At 46.0% G+C, this 26,093-nt stretch overlaps 1 protein-coding gene across 1 annotated transcript in view; it reads left to right on the forward strand.

The window, feature by feature from the left end:
* Nucleotides 1-25,833, forward strand: part of LOC139200347 (CD81 antigen-like) — a 90,712-nt gene extending 64,879 nt beyond the window's left edge. The window contains exons 7-8 of the mRNA XM_070829624.1: nt 24,079-24,162; nt 24,882-25,833. Of these exons, the coding sequence (XP_070685725.1) occupies nt 24,079-24,162; nt 24,882-24,944 (147 nt within the window). The 3' untranslated portion in view covers nt 24,945-25,833. The remainder of the gene's footprint in view (nt 1-24,078; nt 24,163-24,881) is intronic.
* The last annotated feature ends 260 nt before the right edge of the window (nt 25,834-26,093 follow it).

Genomic DNA, 26,093 nt, shown 5'->3' on the forward strand with positions numbered 1-26,093 from the left:
GGCATCTAGATGTCTTCAGGCCGGGACTCTTATTAAGCGTGACAAGTTTGAAAGAGATTGGATAATGTACACTGAAGTTACAGCAATTTCCTGTTCCATGGCGAACAGCGTTGCCATGGTGACAGCGTCTGACAAAACGTCAAGAGCTTCATAACTTTGCATCATCCATGTAGTGGGAATGTTTGGATCAAATTTGAGGTGTCTGTGATCAACCTGCAGAGAGAGAAACGTCTGAGAATAAAACATGCACTTCCTCTTGCCACTAGGTGGCACTATGACTTTGAATGAATATTAACATGTAGACGTCTTCAGGGCGGAACTCTCATCAAACATGTCAAGATTGGTGCTGATTGGATCACGTACAGTCAAGTAATTAACAATTTCCTGTTTGATGACGAGTCATGGCGAGACACTGAACTTTACCAGCTCGCCACGCCCAAACCGTTAAAGATTATATCAAACCTTTGATAACTTTTCATCCTTGATATTGTTTGTACCAGCTGACCAAGTTTGAAGTCGATCGCTTGAACCCCCTCGGAGTAGTTTGTTCATTTACGTCCCCTGTAAATCGCCAAAAATGTGTGAAAAATCCAATATGGCCGACGTCCTGTTGGGTTTTGGTCAATGCTCCAAGAGGCTTTTTTGTAGGTCCTATGGTCCCGCATATGTATACCGAATTTGGTACATGTAGGTAAAACGTAGACCGGGGGCTAGTTCGTCAAAGTTTTGTAGGGGGCGCCATAGAGCCATTTTGGCCCACCGAAACCCGTGAACTAAATAAGATTACTCATTTTAGGCCTCCTGACGTGCATGCCAAATTTGGTGAGTGTGCACGCATGCATAAGCTTCGAAATTACGTTCGATTTTCATGGCGAACAAGGCGTCGCCACGGTGACAGCGTTTGGCGAAACCTCAAGCCCTTCATAACTTTGCATCAACCACGTCTTGAGAATGTTTGGCTAAAATTTGAAGTGTCTGTGGTTAACCTGCTGAGAGAGAGACGTCCGAGAAAGAAGACATGTACCTCCTCTAGCCAGTAGGTGGCGCTATGACTATGGTTCAAAATGGCCACGTACATGTCTTCAGAGCCGGACAGTCATCAAACTGTATGAATTTGGTGAAGATAGGACCTTGTACAGTGGAGTTACAGCACTTTCAATTTTGATGGCGTAAAAAAAATTTCAATCGACAGTGTCTGCGTCGCCACGGCAACAGCTTTTGACGGAGACTCACGGCGTTCGCTCCAGACCAACACCAACATCTTCTGGCTTTCCTGACCAAATTTGAAGTGGATCCGATCAACTGGCTGGTCTTGAGCCATCATAGCGTAAAACATAAAGTTTCCTGTCACCACCAGGTGGCGCTGTGACTTAGAATGAATATTGACACGTAGACGTGTTCGGGGCGGGACTCTCATCAGACATGTCAAGTTTGGTGCTGATTGGATCACGTACAGTCAAGTTATTAACAATTTCCTGTTTGATGGCGAGTCATGGCGAGACACTGAACTTTGCCAGCTCGCCACGCCCAAACCGTTAAAGTAATAACAAGACTTTTAATAACTTTTCATCATTGATGCCTTCTCTACCAGCTGACCAAGTTTGAAGTCGATCGCTTGAACCCCCTCGGACTAGTTCGTTCATTTACGTCCCCTGTAAATCGCCAAAAATGCGTGAAAAATCCAATATGGCTGACTTCCTGTTGGGTTTAGGTCATCGCTCCAAGAGACTTTTTTGTTCGTCCTGAAGAGATACACGAACCCACAGAATTTGGTACATGTACATAAAACGCAGTTCCGGGGCTGAGTTTAGGTGGCGCTACAGAGCCATTTTGCCACGGCCATTTGCGAAACCTTTAAAATACGTAATTTTTCGCCATGTCTGAATTTTGTGCAAATTTTGGTGAGTTTTCGTGCATGTTCAGGCCCCCAAATTAGCGATTCATTGTTTATAAAAAGGAGGAAAAGAAGAAGAATAATAATAATTAAAGCTGCAAGCAGCGTTGGAGGGCCCTCGCACCTCCGTCCCATCGCCGGACTCCGACCCTTCCACGCGACTCAGAACGTTCATGTAGTTTGGACAGCGCGTGAAGGACTTGCACGTCACTTCCCGCGTCCCCTATGTTGCGCCAGAAAACGCCCGCTAATGACGTCCTATATTCCAGTATATGAAGTGTTGACTACACTGTGAAGGTCTTGAGGCTTCTCAGACAAAACATGAGAAGTGTGAAACACACTGGATAATCTACAGTGAACTTAGAAGAACTTTCGGTGCCATGGCGGGACACTGAACTTTGAAAGCTCGCCACGCCCAAACCGTAAAAGATTATATAAAGCTTTTGATAACTTTTCATCTTGAATAGTGTTTCCACCAGCTGACCGAGTTTGAAGTCGATCGCTTCGACACCCTCGGACTAGTTCGCTCATTTACGACCCCTATAAATGGCTGAAATTTTGACACTTAATTCAAAATGGTCGACTTCCTGTTGGGTTTAGGTCAATGCTCCAAGAGGCTTTTTTGCATGTCCGATCGTCCTGCATAAGCATCCCGAATTTGGTAGATGTAGGTAAAACGTAGCCCGGGGGCTAGTTCGTCAAAGTTTTGTAGGGGGCGCCGTAGAGCCATTTTGGCCCACCCAAACCTGTTAACCCAATAAGATTATTCATTTTAGGCCTCCTGACGTGTATGCCAAATTTGGTGACACTGCACGTATGCGTAAGTGTGGAAATTAAATTCGTGTTTCATGGCGAACAGGGCGTCGCCATGGCGACAGCGTTTGGCAAAACCTCAAGCCCTTCATAACTTTGCATCAACCACATCTTCAGAATGTTTGGCTCAAATTTGAGGTGTCTGCGGTTAACCTGCTGAGAGAGAGACGTGCGAGAAAGAAGACATGTACCTCCTCACGCCAGTAGGTGGCGCTATGACTATGGTTCAAAATGGCCACATACATGTCTTCAGAGCTGGACAGTCATCAAACTGTATGAATTTGGTGAAGATAGGACCTTGTACAGTGGAGTTACAGCACTTTTAATTCTGATGGCGAAAATAAAATTTCACTTGACAGTGTCTGCGTCGCCACAGCAACAGCTTTTGACGGAGACTCACGGCGTTCGCTCCAGACCAACATCAACATCTTCTGGCTTTCCTGACCAAATTTGAAGTGGATCCGATCAACTGGCTGGTCTTGAGCCATAATAGCGTAAAACATAATGTTTCCCGTCACCACCAGGTGGCGCTGTGACTTAGAATGAATATTGACACGTACACCTGTTCGGGGCGGGACTCTCATCAGACATGTCAAGTTTGGTGCTGATTGGATCACGTACAGTCAAGTTATTAACAATTTCCTGTTTGATGGCGAGTCATGGCGAGACACTGAACTTTGCCAGCTCGCCACGCCCAAACCGTTAAAGTAATAACAAGACTTTTAATAACTTTTCATCATTGAGGCCTTCTCTACCAGCTGACCAAGTTTGAAGTCGATCGCTTGAACCCCCTCGGACGAGTTCGTTCATTTACGTCCCCTGTAAATCGCCAAAAATGCGTGAAAAATCCAATATGGCCGACTTCCTGTTGGTTTTAGGTCATTGGTCCAAATTAGTTTTTTGTGCGTCTTGAAGAGATACACGAACCCACCGAATTGCATACACGTGAAAAAATCGCACTTCTGGGGCAGTGGGTTGAGGGCGCTATAGAGCCATTTTGCCACGCCCATTTGCGAAACCTTTAAAATACGTAATTTTTCACCACGACTGATGCGTGTGCAAATTTTGGTGAGTTTTCGTGCATGTTCAGGCCCCCAAATTAGCAATTCATTGTGGATAAGAAGAATAATAATAATAATAATAATAATAATAATAATAATAATTCCTTCAGTTTCAACTATGTTTTCGGCCCCCTGGTCGGCTGGTTTTTTTCATTTGACGTATTTTTTCGAGGCCTACCTGCTCGGGGCCTGTGAGGTTCGTACACCTCTTGGTTCTTGGGTACTTGCACGTTTTCCTCCCTTGCTCGTTTTCCCCCACACAGTTACAATAGGGTCCTCGCACCGCTTGGTGCTCGGGCCCTAATTAAAGCTGCAAGCAGCGTTGGAGGGCCCTCGCACCTCCGCGCGCGTCGGGCATGTGGCGGCTCCGTCCCGCCGCCGGACTCCGACCCTTCCACACGAGCCAGAACGTTCATGTAGTTTGGACAGCGCGTGAAGGACTTACACGTCACTATGTTGCGCTATGAAACGGCCGCTAATGACGTCCTGTATTCCTGTATACGAAGTGTTGACTACACTGTGAAGGTCTTGAGGCTTCTCTGACAAAACATGAGCAGTGTGAAACACACTGGAGAATCTACAGTGAACTTGGAAGAGCTTTCGGTTCCATGGCGAGACACAGAACTTTGACAGCTTGCCACGGGCAAAGCGTAAAAGATTATAGAAAGCTTTTGATAACTTTTCATCGTGAATACTGCTTCTACCAGCTGACCGAGTTTGAAGTCGATCGCTTCAACCCCCTCGGACTAGTTCGCTCATTTATGACCCCTATAAATGGCTGAAGTTTTGACACTTGATTCAAAATGGCCGACTTCCTGTTGGGTTTAGGTCAACGCTCCAAGAGGCTTTTTTGTAGGTCCTATCGTCCTGCATAAGTATACCGAATTTGGTAGATGTAGGTAAAACGTAGCCCGGGGGCTAGTTCGTCAAAATGTTGTAGGGGGCGCCGTAGAGCCATTTTGCCCCACCCAAACCTGTTAACCCAATACGATTATTCATTTTAGGCCTCCTGACATGTATGCTAAATTTGGTGAGTCTGCACGTATGCGTAAGCGTGGAAATTAAATTCGTATTTCATGGCGAACAGGGCGTCGCCACGGTGACAGCGTTTGGTGAAACCTCAAGCCCTTCATACCTTTGCATTGACCACATCTTGAGAATGTTTGGCTCAAATTTGAGGTGTCTGTGGTTAACCTGCTGAGAGAGAGACGTCCGAGAAAGAAGACATGTACGGCCTCCCGCCAGTAGGTGGCGCTATGACTATGGTTCAAAATGGCCACGTACATGTCTTCAAAGGTGGACAGTCATCAAACTGTATGAATTTGGTGAAGATAGGACCTTGTACAGTGGAGTTACAGCACTTTTAATTCTGATGGCGAAAAAAAAATGTCAATCGACAGTGTCTGCATCGCCACGGCAACAGCTTTTGACAGAGAGTCACGGCGTTCGCTCCAGACCAACATCAACATCTTGAGGCTTTCCTAACCAAATTTGAAGTGGATCCGATCAACTGTCTGGTCTTGAGCCATCGTAGCGCAAAACATAAAGTTTCCTGTCAGCACCAGGTGGCGCTATGACTTAAAATGAATATTGACATGTAGATGTGTTCGGGGCGGGACTCTCATCAGACATGTGAAATCTGGTGCATATTGGATCACGTACAGTCAAGTTATTAACAACTTCCTGTTTGACGGCGAGGCACAAACTTTTGACAGCTCGCCACGTCCAAACCGTTAAAGATTATACCAAACCTTTAACAACTTTTCATCCTTGATATTATTTCTACCAGCTGACCAAGTTTGAAGTCGATCGCTTCAACCCCCTCAAACTAGTTCGTTCATTTACGAACCCTACTTTTTAACATAAAATCCAAAATGGCCGACTTCCTGTTGGGTTTAGGTCATTGGTCCAAATTACTTTTTTGTGCGTCTTTAAGTGATACATGAACCCACCAAATTGCGTACACGTACATAAATTGCAGTTCCAGGGGTAGGGGTTTTAGTGTTAGGGGGCGCTATAGAGCCATTTTGCCACGCCCATTTGTGAGACCCATTAAATACGAAATTTTTCGCCAGGCCTGATTCGTGTGCAAATTTTCCTGACTTTTCGTGCATGTTCAGGCCCTCAAATTTGCGTTTGTTTTGACACTAGAAGAATAATAATAATAATTAAAGCTGCAAGCAGCGTTGGAGGGCCCTCGCACCTCCGCGCGCGTCGGGCATGCGGCGGCTCCGTCCCGCTGCCGGACTATGACCCTTCCACACGAGCCAGAACGTTCATGTAGTTTGGACAGCGCGTGAAGGACTTGCACGTCACTTCCCGCGTCCCCTATGTTGCGCTAGAAAACGCCCGCTAATGACGTCCTATATTCCTGTATATGAAGTGTTGACTACACTGTGAAGGTCTTGAGGTTTCTCAGACAAAACATGAGAAGTGTGAAACACACTGGAGAATCTACAGTGAACTTGGAAGAACTTTCGGTGCCATGGCGGGACACTGAACTTTGACAACTCGCCACGGGCAAAACGTAAAAGATTATATAAAGCTTTTGATAACTTTTCATCTTGAATAGTGTTTCTACCAGCTGACCGAGTTTGAAGTCGATCGCTTCAACCCCCTCGGACTAGTTCGCTCATTTACGACCCCTATAAATGGCTGAAATTTTGACACTTAATTAAAAATGGCCGACTTCCTGTTGGGTTTAGGTCAACGCTCCAAGAGGCTTTTTTGTAGGTCCTATCGTCCCGCATAAGTATACCGAATTTGGTAGATGTAGGTGAAACGTAGCCCGGGGGCTAGTTCGTCAAAATTTTGTAGGGGGCGCCGTAGAGCCATTTTGGCCCACCCAAACCTGTTAACCAAATAAGATTATTCATTTTAGGCCTCCTGACGTTTATGCCAAATTTGGTGAGACTGCACGTATGCGTAAGTGTGGAAATTAAATTCGTGTTTCATGGCGAACAGGGCGTCGCCACGACAACAGCGTTTGGCAAAAACTCAAGGGCCTCATAAGTTTGCATCAACCACATCTTGAGAATGTTTGGCTCAAATTTGAGGTGCCTGTGGTTAACCTGCTGAGAGAGAGACGTCCGAGAAAGAAGACATGTACGGCCTCCCGCCAGTAGGTGGCGCTATGACTATGGTTCAAAATGGCCACGTACATGTCTTCAAAGGTGGACAGTCATCAAACTGTATGAATTTGGTGAAGATAGGACCTTGTACAGTGGAGTTACAGCACTTTTAATTCTGATGGCGAAAAAAAAATTTCAATCGACAGTTTCTGCATCGCCACGGCAACAGCTTTTGACACAGAGTCACGGCGTTCGCTCCAGACCAACATCAACATCTTGAGGCTTTCCTAACCAAATTTGAAGTGGATTCGATCAACTGGCTGGTCTTGAGGCATCATAGCGCAAAACATAAAGTTTCCTGTCAGCACCAGGTGGCGCTATGACTTAGAATGAATATTGACATGTAGATGTGTTCGGGACGAGACTCTCATCAGACATGTGAAGTTTGGTGCATATTGGATCACGTACAGTCAAGTTATTAACAACTTCCTGTTTGACAGCAAGGCACAAAATTTTGACAGCTCGCCACGTCCAAACCGTTAAAGATTATACCAAACCTTTAACAACTTTTCATCCTTGATATTGTTTCCACCAGCTGACCAAGTTAGAAGTCGATCGCTTCAACCACCTCGGACGAGTTCGTTCATTTACGACCCCTACTTTTCGCCATAAAATCCAAAATGGCCGACTTCCTGTTGGTTTTAAGGCATACCTCCAAGAGACTTTTCTGTGCGTCTTGAAACCATACATATACCCTGCAACTTTCGTACATGTACATTATACGCAGTTCCGGGGCTGAGTTTTGGTGGCGCTATAGAGCCATTTTTTAACGCCCGTTTCCGAAACCCATAAAATACGAAAATTTTCACCGTTCCTGAATTTTGTGCAAATTTTCCTGACTTTTCGTGCATGTTCAGGCCCCCAAATTGGCGTTTGTTTCGGTACAAGGAAAATAATAATAATAATAATAATAATAATAATAATAATAATAATTCCTTCAGTTTCAACTATGTTTTCGGCCCCCTGGTCACCTGGTTTTTTCCATTTGACATATTTTTCCCAGGCCTACCTGCTCGAGAACTGTGAGGTCCGTACACCTCTTGGTTCTTGGGTACTGGCCCGTTTTCCTCCCTTGCACGTTTTCCCCCACGCAGTTTCAATAGGGTCCTCGCACCGCTTGGTGCTCGGGCCCTAATAATAATAATAATAATAATAATAATAATAATCCACACAGTTTCAACTATGTTTTTGGCCCCCTGGTCGCCTGGTTTTTTTCATTTGACGTATTTTTTCGAGGCCTACCTGCTCGGGGCCTGTGAGGTCCGTACACCTCTTGGTTCTTGGGTACTTGCACGTTTTCCTCCCTTGCTCGTTTTCCCCCACGCAGTTACAATAGGGTCCTCGCACCGCTTGGTGCTCGGGCCCTAATTAAAGCTGCAAGCAGCGTTGGAGGGCCCTCGCACCTCCGCGCGCATCGGGCATGCGGCGGCTCCGTCCCGCTGCCGGACTATGACCCTTCCACACGAGCCAGAACGTTCATGTAGTTTGGACAGCGCGTGAAGGACTTGCACGTCACTTCCCGCGTCCCCTATGTTGCGCTAGAAAACGCCCGCTAATGACGTCCTATATTCCTGTATATGAAGTGTTGACTACACTGTGAAGGTCTTGAGGTTTCTCAGACAAAACATGAGAAGTGTGAAACACACTGGAGAATCTACAGTGAACTTGGAAGAACTTTCGGTGCCATGGCGGGACACTGAACTTTGACAACTCGCCACGGGCAAAACGTAAAAGATTATATAAAGCTTTTGATAACTTTTCATCTTGAATAGTGTTTCTACCAGCTGACCGAGTTTGAAGTCGATCGCTTCAACCCCCTCGGACTAGTTCGCTCATTTACGACCCCTATAAATGGCTGAAATTTTGACACTTAATTAAAAATGGCCGACTTCCTGTTGGGTTTAGGTCAACGCTCCAAGAGGCTTTTTTGTAGGTCCTATCGTCCCGCATAAGTATACCGAATTTGGTAGATGTAGGTGAAACGTAGCCCGGGGGCTAGTTCGTCAAAATTTTGTAGGGGGCGCCGTAGAGCCATTTTGGCCCACCCAAACCTGTTAACCAAATAAGATTATTCATTTTAGGCCTCCTGACGTTTATGCCAAATTTGGTGAGACTGCACGTATGCGTAAGTGTGGAAATTAAATTCGTGTTTCATGGCGAACAGGGCGTCGCCACGACAACAGCGTTTGGCAAAAACTCAAGGGCCTCATAAGTTTGCATCAACCACATCTTGAGAATGTTTGGCTCAAATTTGAGGTGCCTGTGGTTAACCTGCTGAGAGAGAGACGTCCGAGAAAGAAGACATGTACGGCCTCCCGCCAGTAGGTGGCGCTATGACTATGGTTCAAAATGGCCACGTACATGTCTTCAAAGGTGGACAGTCATCAAACTGTATGAATTTGGTGAAGATAGGACCTTGTACAGTGGAGTTACAGCACTTTTAATTCTGATGGCGAAAAAAAAATTTCAATCGACAGTGTCTGCATCGCCACGGCAACAGCTTTTGACACAGAGTCACGGCGTTCGCTCCAGACCAACATCAACATCTTGAGGCTTTCCTAACCAAATTTGAAGTGGATTCGATCAACTGGCTGGTCTTGAGGCATCATAGCGCAAAACATAAAGTTTCCTGTCAGCACCAGGTGGCGCTATGACTTAGAATGAATATTGACATGTAGATGTGTTCGGGACGAGACTCTCATCAGACATGTGAAGTTTGGTGCATATTGGATCACGTACAGTCAAGTTATTAACAACTTCCTGTTTGACAGCAAGGCACAAAATTTTGACAGCTCGCCACGTCCAAACCGTTAAAGATTATACCAAACCTTTAACAACTTTTCATCCTTGATATTGTTTCCACCAGCTGACCAAGTTAGAAGTCGATCGCTTCAACCACCTCGGACGAGTTCGTTCATTTACGACCCCTACTTTTCGCCATAAAATCCAAAATGGCCGACTTCCTGTTGGTTTTAAGGCATACCTCCAAGAGACTTTTCTGTGCGTCTTGAAACCATACATATACCCTGCAACTTTCGTACATGTACATTATACGCAGTTCCGGGGCTGAGTTTTGGTGGCGCTATAGAGCCATTTTTTAACGCCCGTTTCCGAAACCCATAAAATACGAAAATTTTCACCGTTCCTGAATTTTGTGCAAATTTTCCTGACTTTTCGTGCATGTTCAGGCCCCCAAATTGGCGTTTGTTTCGGTACAAGGAAAATAATAATAATAATAATAATAATAATAATAATAATAATAATAATTCCTTCAGTTTCAACTATGTTTTCGGCCCCCTGGTCACCTGGTTTTTTCCATTTGACATATTTTTCCCAGGCCTACCTGCTCGAGAACTGTGAGGTCCGTACACCTCTTGGTTCTTGGGTACTGGCCCGTTTTCCTCCCTTGCACGTTTTCCCCCACGCAGTTTCAATAGGGTCCTCGCACCGCTTGGTGCTCGGGCCCTAATTAAAGCTGCAAGCAGCGTTGAAGGGCCCTCGCACCTCCGCGCGCGTCGGGGCGTGCGGCGGCCCCGTCCCGTTACTGGACTCCGACCCTTCCATGTGCTTTTAGAACGTTCATGTAGTTTGGACAGCGCGTGAAGGACTTACATGTCACTTCCTGCGTCCTCTATGTGGCGCTAGAGAACAGTCACTAATCACATCCTGTATTCCAGTATATGAAGTGTTGACTACACTGTGAAAATTTCATGCAAATCAAATGATCATTGCCATAGACGTGTTACTTCCTGTTTCCACCAGGTGGCGCAATGACTGTGGTCACTAATTGGCATCTAGATGTCTTCAGGCCGGGACTCTTATTAAGCGTGACAAGTTTGAAAGAGATTGGATAATGTACACTGAAGTTACAGCAATTTCCTGTTCCATGGCGAACAGCGTTGCCATGGTGACAGCGTCTGACAAAACATCAAGAGCTTCATAACTTTGCATCATCCATGTAGTGGGAATGTTTGGATCAAATTTGAGGTGTCTGTGATCAACCTGCTGAGAGAGAAACGTCTGAGAATAAAACATGCACTTCCTCTTGCCACTAGGTGGCGCTATGACTTTGAATGAATATTGACAAGTAGACGTCTTCAGGGCGGGACTCTCATCAGACATGTCAAGATTGGTGCTGATTGGATCACGTACAGTCAAGTTATTAACAATTTCCTGTTTGATGGCGAGTCATGGCGACACACTGAACTTTACCAGCTCGCCACGCCCAAACCGTTAAAGATTATATCAAACCTTTGATAACTTTTCATCCTTGATATTGTTTGTACCAGCTGACCAAGTTTGAAGTCGATCGCTTGAACCCCCTCGGAGTAGTTCGTTCATTTACGTCCCCTGTAAATCGCCAAAACTGTGTGAAAAATCCAATATGGCCGACGTCTTGTTGGGTTTAGGTCAATGCTCCAAGAGGCTTTTTTGTAGGTCCTATGGTCCCGCATATGTATACCGAATTTGGTACATGTAGGTAAAACGTAGACCGGGGGCTAGTTCGTCAAAGTTTTGTAGGGGGCGCCATAGAGCCATTTTGGCCCACCGAAACACGTGAACTAAATAAGATTACTCATTTTAGGCCTCCTGACGTGCATGCCAAATTTGGTGAGTGTGCACGCATGCATAAGCTTCGAAATTATGTTCGATTTTCATGGCGAACGAGGCGTCGCCACGGTGACAGCGTTTGGCGAAACCTCAAGCCCTTCATAACTTTGCATCAACCACGTCTTGAGAATGTTTGGCTAAAATTTGAAGTGTCTGTGGTTAACCTGCTGAGAGAGAGACGTCCGAGAAAGAAGACATGTACCTCCTCTAGCCAGTAGGTGGCGCTATGACTATGGTTCAAAATGGCCACGTACATGTCTTCAGAGCCGGACAGTCATCAAACTGTATGAATTTGGTGAAGATAGGACCTTGTACAGTGGAGTTACAGCACTTTCAATTTTGATGGCGTAAAAAAAATTTCAATCGACAGTGTCTGCGTCGCCACGGCAACAGCTTTTGACGGAGACTCACGGCGTTCGCTCCAGACCAACACCAATATCTTCTGGCTTTCCTGACCAAATTTGAAGTGGATCCGATCAACTGGCTGGTCTTGAGCCATCATAGCGTAAAACATAAAGTTTCCTGTCACCACCAGGTGGCGCTGTGACTTAGAATGAATATTGACACGTAGACGTGTTCAGGGCGGGACTCTCATCAGACATGTCAAGTTTGGTGCTGATTGGATCACGTACAGTCAAGTTATTAACAATTTCCTATTTGATGGCGAGTCATGGCGAGACACTGAACTTTGCCAGCTCGCCACGCCCAAACCGTTAAAGTAATAACAAGACTTTTAATAACTTTTCATCATTGAGGCCTTCTCTACCAGCTGACCAAGTTTGAAGTCGATCGCTTGAACCCCCTCGGACGAGTTCGTTCATTTACGTCCCCTGTAAATCGCCAAAAATGCGTGAAAAATCCAATATGGCCGACTTCCTGTTGGTTTTAGGTCATTGGTCCAAATTAGTTTTTTGTGCGTCTTGAAGAGATACACGAACCCACCGAATTGCATACACGTGAAAAAATCGCACTTCTGGGGCAGTGGGTTGAGGGCGCTATAGAGCCATTTTGCCACGCCCATTTGCGAAACCTTTAAAATACGTAATTTTTCACCACGACTGATGCGTGTGCAAATTTTGGTGAGTTTTCGTGCATGTTCAGGCCCCCAAATTAGCAATTCATTGTGGATAAGAAGAATAATAATAATAATAATAATAATAATAATTCCTTCAGTTTCAACTATGTTTTCGGCCCCCTGGTCGGCTGGTTTTTTTCATTTGACGTATTTTTTCGAGGCCTACCTGCTCGGGGCCTGTGAGGTCCGTACACCTCTTGGTTCTTGGGTACTTGCACGTTTTCCTCCCTTGCTCGTTTTCCCCCACACAGTTACAATAGGGTCCTCGCACCGCTTGGTGCTCGGGCCCTAATTAAAGCTGCAAGCAGCGTTGGAGGGCCCTCGCACCTCGGCGCGCGTCGGGGCGTGCGGCGGCCCCGTCCCGTTGTTGGACTCCGACCCTTCCATGCGCTTTCAGAACGTTCATGTAGTTTGGACAGCGCATGAAGGACTTACACGTCACTTCCTGCGTCCCCTATGTGGCGCTAGAGAACAGTCACTAATCACATCCTGTATTCCAGTATATGAAGTGTTGACTACACTGTGAAAATTTCATGCAAATCAAATGATCATTGCCATAGACGTGTTACTTCCTGTTGCCACCAGGTGGCGCAATGACTGTGGTCACTAATTGGAATCTAGATGTCTTCAGGCCGGGACTCTTATTAAGCGTGACAAGTTTGAAAGAGATTGGATAATGTACACTGAAGTTACAGCAATTTCCTGTTCCATGGCGAACAGCGTTGCCATGGTGACAGCGTCTGACAAAACGTCAAGAGCTTCATAACTTTGCATCATCCATGTAGTGGGAATGTTTGGATCAAATTTGAGGTGTCTGTGATCAACCTGCTGAGAGAGAAACGTCTGAGAATAAAACATGCACTTCCTCTTGCCACTAGGTGGCGCTATGACTTTGAATGAATATTGACATGTAGACGTCTTCAGGGCGGGACTCTCATCAGACATGTCAAGATTGGTGCTGATTGGATCACGTACAGTCAAGTTATTAACAATTTCCTGTTTGATGGCGAGTCATGGCGAGACACTGAACTTTACCAGCTCGCCACGCCCAAACCGTTAAAGATTATATCAAACCTTTGATAACTTTTCATCCTTGATATTGTTTGTACCAGCTGACCAAGTTTGAAGTCGATCGCTTGAACCCCCTCGGAGTAGTTCGTTCATTTACATCCCCTGTAAATCGCCAAAAATGTGTGAAAAATCCAATATGGCCGACGTCCTGTTGGGTTTAGGTCAATGCTCCAAGAGGCTTTTTTGTAGGTCCTATGGTCTCGCATATGTATACCGAATTTGGTACATGTAGGTAAAACGTAGACCGGGGGCTAGTTCGTCAAAGTTTTGTAGGGGGCGCCATAGAGCCATTTTGGCCCACCGAAACCCGTGAACTAAATAAGATTACTCATTTTAGGCCTCCTGACGTGCATGCCAAATTTGGTGAGTGTGCACGCATGCATAAGCTTCAAAATTACGTTCGATTTTCATGGCGAACAAGGCGTCGCCACGGTGACAGCGTTTGGCGAAACCTCAAGCCCTTCATAACTTTGCATCAACCACGTTTTGAGAATGTTTGGCTAAAATTGGAAGTGTCTGTGGTTAACCTGCTGAGAGAGAGACGTCCGAGAAAGAAGACATGTACCTCCTCTAGCCAGTAGGTGGCGCTATGACTATGGTTCAAAATGGCCACGTACATGTCTTCAGAGCCGGACAGTCATCAAACTGTATGAATTTGGTGAAGATAGGACCTTGTACAGTGGAGTTACAGCACTTTCAATTTTGATGGCGTAAAAAAAATTTCAATCGACAGTGTCTGCGTCGCCACGGCAACAGCTTTTGACGGAGACTCACGGCCTTCGCTCCAGACCAACACCAACATCTTCTGGCTTTCCTGACCAAATTTGAAGTGGATCCGATCAACTGACTGGTCTTGAGCCATCATAGCGTAAAACATAAAGTTTCCTGTCACCACCAGGTGGCGCTGTGACTTAGAATGAATATTGACACGTAGACGTGTTCGGGGCGGGACTCTCATCAGACATGTCAAGTTTGGTGCTGATTGGATCACGTACAGTCAAGTTATTAACAATTTCCTGTTTGATGGCGAGTCATGGCGAGACACTGAACTTTGCCAGCTCGCCACACCCAAACCGTTAAAGATTATATCAAACCTTTGATAACTTTTCATCGTTGAGGCCTTCTCTACCAGCTGACCAAGTTTGAAGTCAATCGCTTGAACCCCCTCGGACTAGTTCGTTCATTTACGTCCCCTGTAAATCGCCAAAAATGCCTGAAAAATCCAATATGGCTGACTTCCTGTTGGGTTTAGGTCATCGCTCCAAGAGACTTTTTTGTTTGTCCTGAAGAGATACACGAACCCACCGAATTTGGTACATGTACATAAAACGCAGTTCCGGGGCTGAGTTTAGGTGGCGCTACAGAGCCATTTTGCCACGGCCATTTGCGAAACCTTTAAAATACGTAATTTTTCGCCATGTCTGAATTTTGTGCAAATTTTGGTGAGTTTTCGTGCATGTTCAGGCCCCCAAATTAGCGATTCATTGTTTATAAAAAGGAGAAGAAGAATAATAATAATAATAATAATAATTCCTTCAGTTTCAACTATGTTTTTGGCCCCCTGGTCGCCTGGTTTTTTTCATTTGACGTATTTTTTCAAGGCCTACCTGCTCGGGGCCTGTGAGGTCCGTACACCTCTTGGTTCTTGGGTACTTGCACGTTTTCCTCCCTTGCTCGTTTTCCCCCACACAGTTACAATAGGGTCCTCGCACCGCTTGGTGCTCGGGCCCTAATAATAATAATAATAATAATAATTCCTTCAGTTTCAACTATGTTTTTGGCCCCCTGGTCGCCTGGTTTTTTTCATTTGACGTATTTTTTCGAGGCCTACCTGCTCGGGGCCTGTGAGGTCCGTACACCTCTTGGTTCTTGGGTACTTGCACGTTTTCCTCCCTTGCTCGTTTTCCCCCACGCAGTTACAATAGGGTCCTCGCACCGCTTGGTGCTCGGGCCCTAATAATAATAATAATAATAATAATAATAATAATAATAATCCACACAGTTTCAACTATGTTTTTGGCCCCCTGGTCGCCTGATTTTTTTCATTTGACGTATTTTTTCGAGGCCTACCTGCTCGGGGCCTGTGAGGTCCGTACACCTCTTGGTTCTTGGGTACTGGCCCGTTTTCCTCCCTTGCACGTTTTCCCCCACGCAGTTTCAATAGGGTCCTCGCACCGCTTGGTGCTCGGGCCCTAATAATAATTCCTTCAATTTCAACTATGTTCCGAGCCCCCTGGTTGGCCGTTTTTTTGCCATGTCGCGTCTTTTTTCGAGGCCTACCTGCTCGGGGGCTGTGAGGTCCGTACACCTCTTGGTTCTTGGGTACTTGCACGTTTTCCTCCCTTGCTCGTTTTCCCCCACACAGTTACAATAGGGTCCTCGCACCGCTTGGTGCTCGGGCCCTAATAATTCCTTCAGTTTCAACTATGTTTTCGGCCCCCTGGTCACCTGGTTTTTTCCATTTGACATATTTTTCCCAGGCCTACCTGCTCGAGGACTGTGAGGTCCGTACACCTCTTGGTTCTTGGGTACTGGCCCGTTTTCCTCCCTTGCACGTTTTCCCCCACGCAGTTTCAATAGGGTCCTCGCACCGCTTGGTGCTCGGGCCCTAATAATAATAATAATAATAATAATAATAATAATAATAATAATAATCCACACAGTTTCAACTATGTTTTCGGCCCCCTGGTCACCTGGTTTTTTCCATTCCACGTATTTTTCCCAGGCCTACCTGCTCAGGGCCTATGAGGTCCGTACACCTATTGGTTCTTGGGTACTTGCACGTTTCCTCCCTTGCTCGTTTTTCCCCCACGCAGTTTCAATAGGGTCCTCGCACCGCTTGGTGCTCGGGCCCTAATAATTCCTTCAGTTTCAACTATGTTTTCGGCCCACTGGTCACCTGGTTTTTTCCATTTGACATATTTTTCCGAGGCCTACCTGCTCGAGGACTGTGAGGTCCGTACACCTCTTGGTTCTTGGGTACTGGCCCGTTTTCCTCCCTTGCACGTTTTTCCCCCACGCAGTTTCAATAGGGTCCTCGCACCGCTTGGTGCTCGGGCCCTAATAATAATAATAATAATAATAATAATAATAATAATAATTCCTTCAGTTTCAACTATGTTTTTGGCCCCCTGGTCGCCTGGTTTTTTTCATTTGACGTATTTTTTCGAGGCCTACCTGCTCGGGGCCTGTGAGGTCCGTACACCTCTCGGTTCTTGGGTACTTGCACGTTTTCCTCCCTTGCTCGTTTTCCCCTTCGGGTTTCAATAGGGTCCTCGCACCGCTTGGTGCTCGGGCCCTAATAATAATAATAATAATAATAATAATCCACACAGTTTCAACTATGTTTTCGGCCCCCTGGTCACCTGGTTTTTTCCATTCCACGTATTTTTCCCAGGCCTACCTGCTCGGGGCCTATGAGGTCCGTACACCTATTGGTTCTTGGGTACTTGCACGTTTCCTCCCTTGCTCGTTTTTCCCCCACGCAGTTTCAATAGGGTCCTCGCACCGCTTGGTGCTCGGGCCCTAATAATAATTCCTTCAGTTTCAACTATGTTTTCGGCCCCCTGGTCGGCTGGTTTTTTTCATTTGACGTATTTTTTCGAGGCCTACCTGCTCGGGGCCTGTGAGGTCCGTACACCTCTTGGTTCTTGGGTACTTGCACGTTTTCCTCCCTTGCTCGTTTTCCCCCACACAGTTACAATAGGGTCCTCACACCGCTTGGTGCTCGGGCCCTAATAATAATAATAATAATAATAATTCCTTCAGTTTCAACTATGTTTTTGGCCCCCTGGTCGCCTGGTTTTTTTCATTTGACGTATTTTTTCAAGGCCTACCTGCTCGGGGCCTGTGAGGTCCGTACACCTCTTGGTTCTTGGGTACTTGCACGTTTTCCTCCCTTGCTCGTTTTCCCCCACACAGTTACAATAGGGTCCTCGCACCGCTTGGTGCTCGGGCCCTAATAATAATAATAATAATAATAATCCACACAGTTTCAACTATGTTTCGAGCCCCCTGGTTGGCTGGTTTTTTGCCATGTTGCGTATTTTTTCGAGGCCTACCTGCTCGGGGCCTATGAGGTCCGTACACTTCTTGGTTTCTGGGTACTGGCCCGTTTTCCTCCCTTGCACGTTTTTCCCCCACGCAGTTTCAATAGGGTCCTCGCACCGCTTGGTGCTCGGGCCCTAATAATAATAATTCCTTCAGTTTCAACTATGTTTTTGGCCCCCTGGTCGCCTGGTTTTTTTCATTTGACGTATTTTTTCGAGGCCTACCTGCTCGGGGCCTGTGAGGTCCGTACACCTCTTGGTTCTTGGGTACTTGCACGTTTTCCTCCCTTGCTCGTTTTCCCCCACACAGTTACAATAGGGTCCTCGCACCGCTTGGTGCTCGGGCCCTAATAATAATTCCTTCAGGTTCAACTATGTTTTCGGCCCCCTGGTCACCTGGTTTTTTCCATTTGACATATTTTTCCCAGGCCTACCTGCTCGGGGCCTGTGAGGTCCGTACACCTCTTGGTTCTTGGGTACTTGCACGTTTTCCTCCCTTGCTCGTTTTCCCCCACACAGTTACAATAGGGTCCTCGCACCGCTTGGTGCTCGGGCCCTAATAATAATTCCTTCAGGTTCAACTATGTTTTTGGCCCCCTGGTCGCCTGGTTTTTTTCATTTGACGTATTTTTTCGAGGCCTACCTGCTCGGGGCCTGTGAGGTCCGTACACCTCTTGGTTCTTGGGTACTTGCACGTTTTCCTCCCTTGCTTGTTTTCCCCCACACAGTTACAATAGGGTCCTCGCACCGCTTGGTGCTCGGGCCCTAACAATAATAATTCCTTCAGTTTCAACTATGTTTTTGGCCCCCTGGTCGCCTGGTTTTTTTCATTTGACGTATTTTTTCGAGGCCTACCTGCTCGGGGCCTGTGAGGTCCGTACACCTCTTGGTTCTTGGGTACTTGCACGTTTTCCTCCCTTGCTCGTTTTCCCCCACACAGTTACAATAGGGTCCTCGCACCGCTTGGTGCTCGGGCCCTAATAATAATTCCTTCAGGTTCAACTATGTTTTTGGCCCCCTGGTCGCCTGGTTTTTTTCATTTGACGTATTTTTTCGAGGCCTACCTGCTCGGGGCCTGTGACGTCCGTACACCTCTTGGTTCTTGGGTACTTGCACGTTTTCCTCCCTTGCTCGTTTTCCCCCACACAGTTACAATAGGGTCCTCGCACCGCTTGGTGCTCGGGCCCTAATAATAATTCCTTCAGGTTCAACTATGTTTTTGGCCCCCTGGTCGCCTGGTTTTTTTCATTTGACGTATTTTTTCGAGGCCTACCTGCTCGGGGCCTGTGAGGTCCGTACACCTCTTGGTTCTTGGGTACTTGCACGTTTTCCTCCCTTGCTCGTTTTCCCCCACACAGTTACAATAGGGTCCTCGCACCGCTTGGTGCTCGGGCCCTAATAATAATAATTCCTTCAGTTTCAACTATGTTTTCGGCCCCATGGTCGCCTGGTTTTTTTCATTTGACGTATTTTTTCGAGGCCTACCTGCTCGGGGCCTGTGAGGTCCGTACACCTCTTGGTTCTTGGGTACTTGCACGTTTTCCTCCCTTGCTCGTTTTCCCCCACACAGTTACAATAGGGTCCTCGCACCGCTTGGTGCTCGGGCCCTAATAATAATAATAATTCCTTCAGTTTCAACTATGTTTTCGGCCCCCTGGTCGGCTGGTTTTTTTCATTTGACGTATTTTTTCGAGGCCTACCTGCTCGGGGCCTGTGAGGTCCGTACACCTCTCGGTTCTTGGGTACTTGCACGTTTTCCTCCCTTGCTCGTTTTCCCCTTCGGGTTTCAATAGGGTCCTCGCACCGCTTGGTGCTCGGGCCCTAATAATCCACACAGTTTCAACTATGTTTCGAGCCCCCTGGTTGGCTGGTTTTTTGCCATGTCGCATATTTTTTTGAGGCCTACCTGCTCGGGGACTGTGAGGTCCGTACACCTCTTGGTTCTTGGGTACTGGCCCGTTTTCCTCCCTTGCACGTTTTCCCCCACGCAGTTACAATAGGGTCCTCGCACCGCTTGGTGCTCGGGCCCTAATAATAATAATAATTCCTTCAGTTTCAACTATGTTTTCGGCCCCCTTGTCGGCTGGTTTTTTTCATTTGACGTATTTTTTCGAGGCCTACCTGCTCGGGGCCTGTGACGTCCGTACACCTCTTGGTTCTTGGGTACTTGCACGTTTTCCTCCCTTGCTCGTTTTCCCCCACACAGTTACAATAGGGTCCTCGCACCGCTTGGTGCTCGGGCCCTAATAATAATTCCTTCAGGTTCAACTATGTTTTTGGCCCCCTGGTCGCCTGGTTTTTTTCATTTGACGTATTTTTTCGAGGCCTACCTGCTCGGGGCCTGTGAGGTCCGTACACCTCTTGGTTCTTGGGTACTTGCACGTTTTCCTCCCTTGCTCGTTTTCCCCCACACAGTTACAATAGGGTCCTCGCACCGCTTGGTGCTCGGGCCCTAATAATAATAATTCCTTCAGTTTCAACTATGTTTTCGGCCCCCTGGTCGGCTGGTTTTTTTCATTTGACGTATTTTTTCGAGGCCTACCTGCTCGGGGCCTGTGAGGTCCGTACACCTCTCGGTTCTTGGGTACTTGCACGTTTTCCTCCCTTGCTCGTTTTCCCCTTCGGGTTTCAATAGGGTCCTCGCACCGCTTGGTGCTCGGGCCCTAATAATCCACACAGTTTCAACTATGTTTCGAGCCCCCTGGTTGGCTGGTTTTTTGCCATGTCGCATATTTTTTTGAGGCCTACCTGCTCGGGGACTGTGAGGTCCGTACACCTCTTGGTTCTTGGGTACTGGCCCGTTTTCCTCCCTTGCACGTTTTCCCCCACGCAGTTACAATAGGGTCCTCGCACCGCTTGGTGCTCGGGCCCTAATAATAATAATAATTCCTTCAGTTTCAACTATGTTTTCGGCCCCCTGGTCGGCTGGTTTTTTTCATTTGACGTATTTTTTCGAGGCCTACCTGCTCGGGGCCTGTGAGGTCCGTACACCTCTTGGTTCTTGGGTACTTGCACGTTTTCCTCCCTTGCTCGTTTTCCCCCACACAGTTACAATAGGGTCCTCGCACCGCTTGGTGCTCGGGCCCTAATAATAATAATAATTCCTTCAGTTTCAACTATGTTTTCGGCCCCCTGGTCGGCTGGTTTTTTTCATTTGACGTATTTTTTCGAGGCCTACCTGCTCGGGGCCTGTGAGGTCCGTACACCTCTCGGTTCTTGGGTACTTGCACGTTTTCCTCCCTTGCTCGTTTTCCCCTTCGGGTTTCAATAGGGTCCTCGCACCGCTTGGTGCTCGGGCCCTAATAATCCACACAGTTTCAACTATGTTTCGAGCCCCCTGGTTGGCTGGTTTTTTGCCATGTCGCATATTTTTTTGAGGCCTACCTGCTCGGGGCCTGTGACGTCCGTACACCTCTTGGTTCTTGGGTACTTGCACGTTTTCCTCCCTTGCTCGTTTTCCCCCACACAGTTACAATAGGGTCCTCGCACCGCTTGGTGCTCGGGCCCTAATAATAATTCCTTCAGGTTCAACTATGTTTTTGGCCCCCTGGTCGCCTGGTTTTTTTCATTTGACGTATTTTTTCGAGGCCTACCTGCTCGGGGCCTGTGAGGTCCGTACACCTCTTGGTTCTTGGGTACTTGCACGTTTTCCTCCCTTGCTCGTTTTCCCCCACACAGTTACAATAGGGTCCTCGCACCGCTTGGTGCTCGGGCCCTAATAATAATAATAATTCCTTCAGTTTCAACTATGTTTTCGGCCCCCTGGTCGGCTGGTTTTTTTCATTTGACGTATTTTTTCGAGGCCTACCTGCTCGGGGCCTGTGAGGTCCGTACACCTCTCGGTTCTTGGGTACTTGCACGTTTTCCTCCCTTGCTCGTTTTCCCCTTCGGGTTTCAATAGGGTCCTCGCACCGCTTGGTGCTCGGGCCCTAATAATCCACACAGTTTCAACTATGTTTCGAGCCCCCTGGTTGGCTGGTTTTTTGCCATGTCGCATATTTTTTTGAGGCCTACCTGCTCGGGGACTGTGAGGTCCGTACACCTCTTGGTTCTTGGGTACTGGCCCGTTTTCCTCCCTTGCACGTTTTTCCCCCACGCAGTCTCAATAGGGTCCTCGCACCGCTTGGTGCTCGGGCCCTAATTAAAGCTGCAAGCAGCGTTGGAGGGCCCTCGCACCTCCGCGCACGTCGGGGCGTGCGGCGGCTCCCTATGTGGCGCTAGAGAACAGTCACTAATCACATCCTGTATTCCAGTATATGAAGTGTTGACTACACTGTGAAAATTTCATGCAAATCAAATGATCATTGCCATAGACGTGTTACTTCCTGTTGCCACCAGGTGTCGCAATGACTGTGGTCACTAATTGGCATCTAGATGTCTTCAGGCCAAGTCTCTTAGTAAGCGTGACAAGTTTGAAAGAGATTGGATAATGTACACTGAAGTTACAGCAGTTTCCTGTTCCATGGCGAACAGCGTTGCCATGGTGATAGTGTCTGACAAAACGTCAAGAACTTCATAAATTTGCATTATCCATGTCTTGGGAATGTTTTGATCAAATTTGAGGTGTCTGTGATCAACCTGCTGAGAGAGAAACGTCCGAGAATAAAACATGCACTTCCTCTTGCCACTAGGTGGCGCTATGACTTTGAATGAATATTGACATGTAGACGTCTTCAGGGCGGGACTCTCATCAGACATGTCAAGTTTGGTGCAGATTGGATCATGTACAGTCAATTTATTAACAATTTCCTGTTTGATGGCGAGTCATGGCGAGACACTGAACTTTACCAGCTCGCCACGCCCAAACCGTTAAAGGTTTGTAGAGACCTTTGATAACTTTTCATCGTTGATGCTTTCTCTACCAGCTGACCAAGTTTGAAGTCGATCGCTTGAACCCCCTCGGACTAGTTCGTTCATTTACGTCCCCTGTAAATCGCCAAAAATGCGTGAAAAATCCAATATGGCCAACTTCCTGTTGGGTTGAGGTCATCGCTCCAAGAGACTTTTTTTTTTGTCTTGAAGAGATACACGAACCCACCGAATTTCATACATGTACATAAAACGCAGTTCCGGGGCTGAGTTTAGGTGGCGCTACAGAGCCATTTTGCCACGGCCATTTGCAAAACCTTTAAAATACGTAATTTTTCGCCATGTCTGAATGTTGTGCAAATTTAGGTGAGTTTTCGTGCATGATCAGGTCCCCAAATTAGCATTTCATTTCGGAGAAGAAGAATAATAATAATTCCTTGCATTTCAACTATATTTTTGGCCCCCTGGTTGCCTGTTTTTTTTTCCATTTGATGTATTTTTTCATCCCCTTCGTGCTCGGGGAGTATGAGGTCCATACAACCCTTTGGTTTCTGGGTACTGGCACGTTTCCTCCCTTGCACGTTTTTCCCCCACGCAGTTTCAATAGGGTCCTCGCACCGCTTGGTGCTCGGGCCCTAATAATTCCTTGCATTTCAATTATGTTTTCGCCCCCCTGGTTGCATTTCACGTATTTTTTCAGCCCCTTCCTGCTCGGGGTCTATGGGGTCCTTACACCTCTTGGTTCTTGGGTTCTGGCGTGTTTTCCTCCCTTGCACGTTTTTCACCCACGCAATTTCAATAGGGTCCTTGCACCACTTGGTGCTCAGGCCCTAATAATTTCTTGCATTTCAACTATGTTTTTGGCCCCCTGGTCTCCTGGTTTTTTGCATTTGACGTATTTTTTCATCCCCTTCGTGCTCGGGGAGTATGGGGTCCCTACACCTCATGGTTCTTGGGTTCTGGCATGTTTTCCTCCATTGCATGTTTTTCCCCCACACAGTTTCAATAGGGTCCTCGCACCGCTTGGTGCTCGGGCCCTAATAATAATTCCTTGCATTTCAACTATGTTTTTGGCCCCCTGGTCGCCTGTTTTTTTTTCCATTTGATGTATTTTTTCATCCCCTTCGTGCTCGGGGCCTATGGGGTCCCTACACCTTTTGGTTCTTGGGTTCTGGCATGTTTTCCTCCCTTGCATGTTTTTCCCCCACGCAGTTTCAATAGGGTCCTCGCACCGCTTGGTGCTCGGGCCCTAATAAGATAAGGTTGATAAAATACTAATGGTTGATAATTTGATAAAATAAGTGTGTGTGTGAGTGTGTGTATGTTTCCAGCCACACTAACGGAATTTTGAGGCTGTAGATGGGCACAGCGGTGCTTTAAATTAGTCAATCAATCAATCAGTCTTTATTTATATAGCGCCAATGCATGTAACGGTGTTATCTCAAGACGCTTTCCATAAAAAGCAGGTCTAGACCTTTAATTAAGAGAGAGACCCAATGATGAAGACATTGTTGATGTATGTAAGCGGATATAAATTATATGTTTTGATTGTTTTCCTCTGCAGAGCTGCCATCACAGGATCCAGGAATTGTTTTCAGATAAGATTTATCTGATTGGTATCGCTGCCCTGGTGGTTGCAGTTATTATGGTGAGTGCATGGGGCTGTACGTCACAGTGTGTGCACAGCATAATAAATCAACAAAAATAATGGATAATGGATTTTCATTTTCTTGTGAACAAAATACCTGGTGATCACGGTCACCTACAACCACAAAGAGGGCGTGCGTTGAGTATTTGGGGTAGCAGGATGGTTTATGAGGGACTGAGTCTAAATAAACTACAGTGTATGTGTTCATGCTAATGAAGGAACATCTCACCCAGTGGAGCACTGATGAGGTTTTAATTGTTCTTGGTCAACAATGGATCTCTAAGGCACAGAGGACGAAGATATATCAGGCTATGATACACACACACTACTTATTAGTAGATGAATTCACTGTTGGCTTGGTCTGCACATGGGATTTGTTCACAGTAAAAACATGTCGAATATTGCCATCAAATGTTTTCATTTACTTTCTTTTAAAACTCCCTCTAAAACCATTAACAGTCATTTTTACATTAGTGTTTGTGCACAGATTACAGGATGTAACGTGTTAATTGGTGTAGAGATGATAGTAGGTGGATTTTTAAAACTTTATTCCAGTCTTTATGAGATGTAAGATAAGATATTCTCCCTTTAACTTAATGAATAGACATTAGAGAGGTATTAACTTTTGTCTCTCACTGTTAGAAAGAAAAGGGTGTATAACTTTCACATTTTTATTCAGGATAAGAATATCTAATCAACTCTTAATGTTCATCTCCCAGATCTTTGAGATGATCTTCAGCATGGTGTTGTGCTGTGGGATCCGTAACAGCCCGGTGTACTAAAGCGATGGAATTCCAGCCTGCTTGCAGATGAAGGAACAACGGCTTTTCAGTCAAATTGTTTTTCCTATCTTTTATAAGCAGGATATGTCGCATATATTGCTTGCTGGACTTAGTCAGCTCTTTGAGAAGACAATGTAAAACATCCTCCATTGAGCATTTGACTGACACTGTCAATTTTTTTGTTAGTCACAGATGCTGTTATGCATATTTAACCAGTGCTATGCTAACCTGATGTGTAGATATTATATCACATTGTTAGAGACTCACCAGTCCTTTAGTGATTTATTAGTTGAGTACTGCTTCCCTGCCTATGAACATGCCATTATATTCTTGGTTTTATGGATGTTTTTCCACTGTCCTATGTATAAACTGTATATAAATCTGTGTTAACAACTACACTTATTAACAACTATTACTATAACAATAATTATTTCTATACAAGCATGGGTATTGTATTACAATAGATCCTTCTGTATTCGTCCTTTTTTGCTTGTTTGTCTTGGCCTAGACTGAACCAGATGATGAGCAGCACTGGTGGCTATAGACTATAGAGGTGAATACACAGACCTCCCTGTTTTGGTTCACATCCACTTTGCTATGTGATGTCTGCAGGGACTAAAGAGGTGGAACCTAAGTGACCTGATGTCATAAAGTTATTTGTTATTTGTTGTCTTTGACTATTCATCACATTGTCCTAAATGGTCATTTGCATAAAACAAGTATTCTCCTCAGTAGTTGTCATTAGATTTGAAGTGAGTTAAACTTTCAATTCATACTTATTATATGTACCTAAGAGCTCAAATGTTTCCTACTTCGTTAGTTTGGCTTTGTCCCAGACTTCTGAGTTATCATCTGCATGTCAAATCTTCAAACAGTTAGAATGAAAATGGCCATTCATTCTTAATATGAGCAAATATTATGATTTTAGACATAATTCAATTAAAACAGCAGCAGCAACAACAACAACAACTTTTGCTGCAGTGTTCCTGAAACATTCATCCTAAAAGAGTAAATAACTGTGTACTTATTTGTGGAGGCAAGTAGTTCAAAACTATTAATTGTATTTCCCAAATCTGAGGGATTGAATTGAAATATGACCCATAGCATTTCCACCGAAGGCAAGGTTGGCTGGTATCTGCTGTGTCGGAC

This window comes from Pempheris klunzingeri, chromosome 1 (assembly GCF_042242105.1).
Source record: "Pempheris klunzingeri isolate RE-2024b chromosome 1, fPemKlu1.hap1, whole genome shotgun sequence".
NCBI lineage: Eukaryota > Metazoa > Chordata > Actinopteri > Acropomatiformes > Pempheridae > Pempheris > Pempheris klunzingeri.